Source organism: Microtus ochrogaster, chromosome 19, assembly GCF_000317375.1.
Source record: "Microtus ochrogaster isolate Prairie Vole_2 chromosome 19, MicOch1.0, whole genome shotgun sequence".
NCBI lineage: Eukaryota > Metazoa > Chordata > Mammalia > Rodentia > Cricetidae > Microtus > Microtus ochrogaster.
Genome location: NC_022021.1, coordinates 51,907,627 through 51,910,840, shown reverse-complemented (window position 1 = coordinate 51,910,840; position 3,214 = coordinate 51,907,627). Strand labels below are relative to the sequence as shown.

At 50.0% G+C, this 3,214-nt stretch overlaps 1 protein-coding gene across 2 annotated transcripts in view; it reads left to right on the top strand.

Moving 5' to 3' along the window:
* The window catches only part of Ndufs6 (NADH:ubiquinone oxidoreductase subunit S6), a 7,228-nt gene extending 4,728 nt beyond the window's left edge, over positions 1-2,500 (top strand). For both annotated transcript variants that reach the window (XR_003377789.1, XM_005356704.1), the window contains exons 3-4: positions 1,926-2,048; positions 2,310-2,500. Coding sequence is in view for 1 of the 2 variants with exons in the window: in XM_005356704.1 (XP_005356761.1) it covers positions 1,926-2,048; positions 2,310-2,375 (189 nt within the window). In the remaining variant the exon portion in view is untranslated. The remainder of the gene's footprint in view (positions 1-1,925; positions 2,049-2,309) is intronic.
* Positions 2,501-3,214: the final 714 nt, after the last annotated feature.

Below are 3,214 nucleotides of genomic sequence, written 5' to 3'. Positions count from 1 at the left end.
GTATTACTACCCTACATGTTGGGGTTCTGGGGTGCAGCTTTGGAGTATTGCCACCCTACATGTTGGGGTTCTAGGGTGCAGTTGTGGAGTATTACCACCCTACATATTGGGGTTCTAGGGTGCAGTTGTGGAGTATTACCACGCTACATGTTGGGATTCTAGGGTGCTGTTTTGAAGTACTGCCACCTCTTCTCTGTCTGAAAGTGAGCTGTGAGGCAGTCTGATTTAGCCATAGCCCTGCTAGTCTCTGGGCTTTGCCCCTATGGGTTCCATGCTTGGATGTTTGAGTCATTTTGAACCATAAGGAAGCAGTGAAGTGGGCAGGAATAGTGTAATGGTTCCCTCTCCCCATTTGCTGGGCTTCCCCTGTCCTCAGTGGTGAGCTGAGGTAATGTTGAGACACACAGAATGGCCTTGCTCTGTTCTGTCAGCATGTGGTCCCACTATCCAGGTAGTCTGGAAACAAGTATTGAATATGATGTTAATTGTTCTAAATTTGCCAGAACATGTAAGTCTTAGAACATACTGATCTTCAGCACATGATCATGACAACAGAATCACACCTAGAAATGACAGTAAATCCTTTAACTGATATGCTTAGCTGTGTTAGGTCCTGTATCAGTCTTGAGGGGACAGCTCTAGGACACCCCAGGACTGAGCAGGTAAGTGATGTTTCTGAATGGTGGCCAGCTTCATGGAGGATAGGCATGGTTCCAGTCTGTTTGTGCCCAGTACACAGGAACCGTCTCCAGGAAATACATGCTGTGGACATGCAGGCGCACTGGAAATACACTTGTTACAGGGCATTTTTCAAGTGGGCAGAAGTAAGCTCTTGCTGAAAGTGCACAGCATGATCAGGAAGTGGCCGCTTGGTTCTGCCCTGGTAGTCAGCCTGGTCGGTGTCCACTAGTGAGTAAAAGTCCTAGCTGGTAAGAGACACTAGTCACGTCAGTCACTGCTTAGTAATCGACCTGGTCGAGAGTGACCAGAGGGCAGGGTAATGAGTTGATGAAGGACATCGTAAGCGTCTTTAGTGACAGTGCCTCTGACCCCTGCTCATAAACTGACCTCAGAAGAGTAGGACCCAGTCAAACCACTGTCCATAAAGGAGCGACGTGTTCACAGAACACCAGGCCCTGCTCTTTTGTGGGTGGATTCTCTAGGGCCCTCTGGTCTCCAGTGGTCCAGTACTGTTGATTTGTTTGTGAATAGTGAGCATGGTGGAAAACTTCGGATGTTCGCCTTGTGAACACAGACAAACCATGTTGGGGGGACATCTGGTATTGACAGACATGGAGCTGCAGAAGGGCACATGACCCCAGCAGTGAGTGACTGAGAATCAAACTCAAGAAAACTCTAGTTACATAGAGAAACAGAGTGAGGAGACGCCCAGGGACATAGTCCCCAGCAGAGAGCCACCATAGCCTCATACATCCCTGGGCCTGGGGAAACGGTGGTATGGGATGGGGCTTCTGTCTTCTGGACAAGCCTGTGGTGCTGTTACACCGTGTTCCATGTGGGGGACAGATGATACAGTATTGTTACTTGAAGTCACATTCTTAGGAAATGCACATGACACGGCCCAGGCCGTGTGACCATCTGAACTCTTGGGTTTGGGAGAAGTGTGGAAGCCTGTGGGGAGAAAGGATAAGAGACAGAGCAGGTGACACAGAACGACCCCACGTCTCAGCAGTTCCTGAATCCAGGGGGGCACAAAGGGGGAATTGACCTTGTTCCAAGTCTGAAGTTTAGGATTATCTTCCATTGCAAGAGTGCATGGTATATACCTACCTGTGTTTAGTTTAAAGGACCGTAGTGCTCATTTTGAGTGACGTTCTATTGACTTTGTGGATTTGGATGGATACACATAACTTGTATGAAATTATGAAGATCTTGTTTGTGTTTCTCCCCTCTCCTCATCTCAGGTGAATGAGAACTTTGCCATTGATTTGATAGCAGAGCAGCCGGTGAATGAGGTGGACCATCGGATCATAGCCTGCGATGGCGGTGGTGGTGCCCTGGGCCACCCCAAAGTGTACATAAATTTGGTATGGAGCTAAGCAGCCTGCTGTTTCTTGATGCTCACCTTCCCTCCCATCCACCTGCCCTGGCTCTCCGAGTGTCCTCACCATGCATGGGGTGAGCCCAGATAACAGCCACAGCCTGAGGTTCAGTCTCTGCCTCGTGTTTGCACAGGCATTTCTGGTTGACACTGTACTTCAAGTTCAGCCTGGCCTTCAGTGTGCTGTCTAATTGGGATTTGAGGTAAAATATAAAAGTATGAGATAATTCCTTTTGAATCTTTTCAGGACAAAGAAACAAAAACGGGGACATGTGGCTACTGTGGCCTGCAGTTCAAGCAGCATCATCATTAGTGTGGCTGACCTGGTCCTCTGACACCGGTGCAATACCTGTCTCCACGTGAGGTGTTTAGGTGTGACGTCACCGCTCTGTGAACGGTGTCCCTTCTTATGAATAAAAGATGCTACCATCATGGACAGTGAGGTGTTTGTTTCTTCCACAGTGTGAGCTCATGTAGCAAACCAGGGCAGGAGCAGCTCCGCTTCTGGAGCGGCTGCCCCTCTAGTGCTGGCTGCTGCACGTGGGTACCAGGCACTTGCTCAACTCTTCTCATGTGGGCTGACCAGAGAAATGGCCAAGTGAAGGAGCAGCGAGAGGAGAGAATCACTTCCGCCTTGTACGCCCCCACCATGTGACCAAGTCTGGGTGGCCTCAGTCTCTGGCAGAGCTGTACCCTCACCTCAGGTCAGGGTCCTCCCTCTCATCCTTCCCCCAGCAGAGCGGCTTCAGACCCTGTTGGAAGGCATTTACGGTTACAGGACCAGTGAAAGGTGTGCTGCATACTTAACCCAGGATTCTGATGCAGCAGTATGGCACCAATAACAGCAGCTGGCTGGAAAGGCGTTCACAAGGATGTGGTCACTCCCCAGGGAGGAGGTGGGGCCCCCAGAAAAATGTTTGCACTGGTCGAGGTTCTTTTGCTCTGCCTGAACCCTGATCATGTAGTCCAGGAAAAGCTTTGCAGTGCCAGCTGTCCTGGACCTCTGGGTGCCAAGGCCACTAGTGTTCAAGGCCCGGCATCCCCACTAGTAGGTTTTTAAATATTCCCTGCCCACGTCCATGGTATGTGCTGTTTTGAGACTATCATGGTCATGCACACAGACTGAGGTCTGTGAACTGATTGTATGAGCAC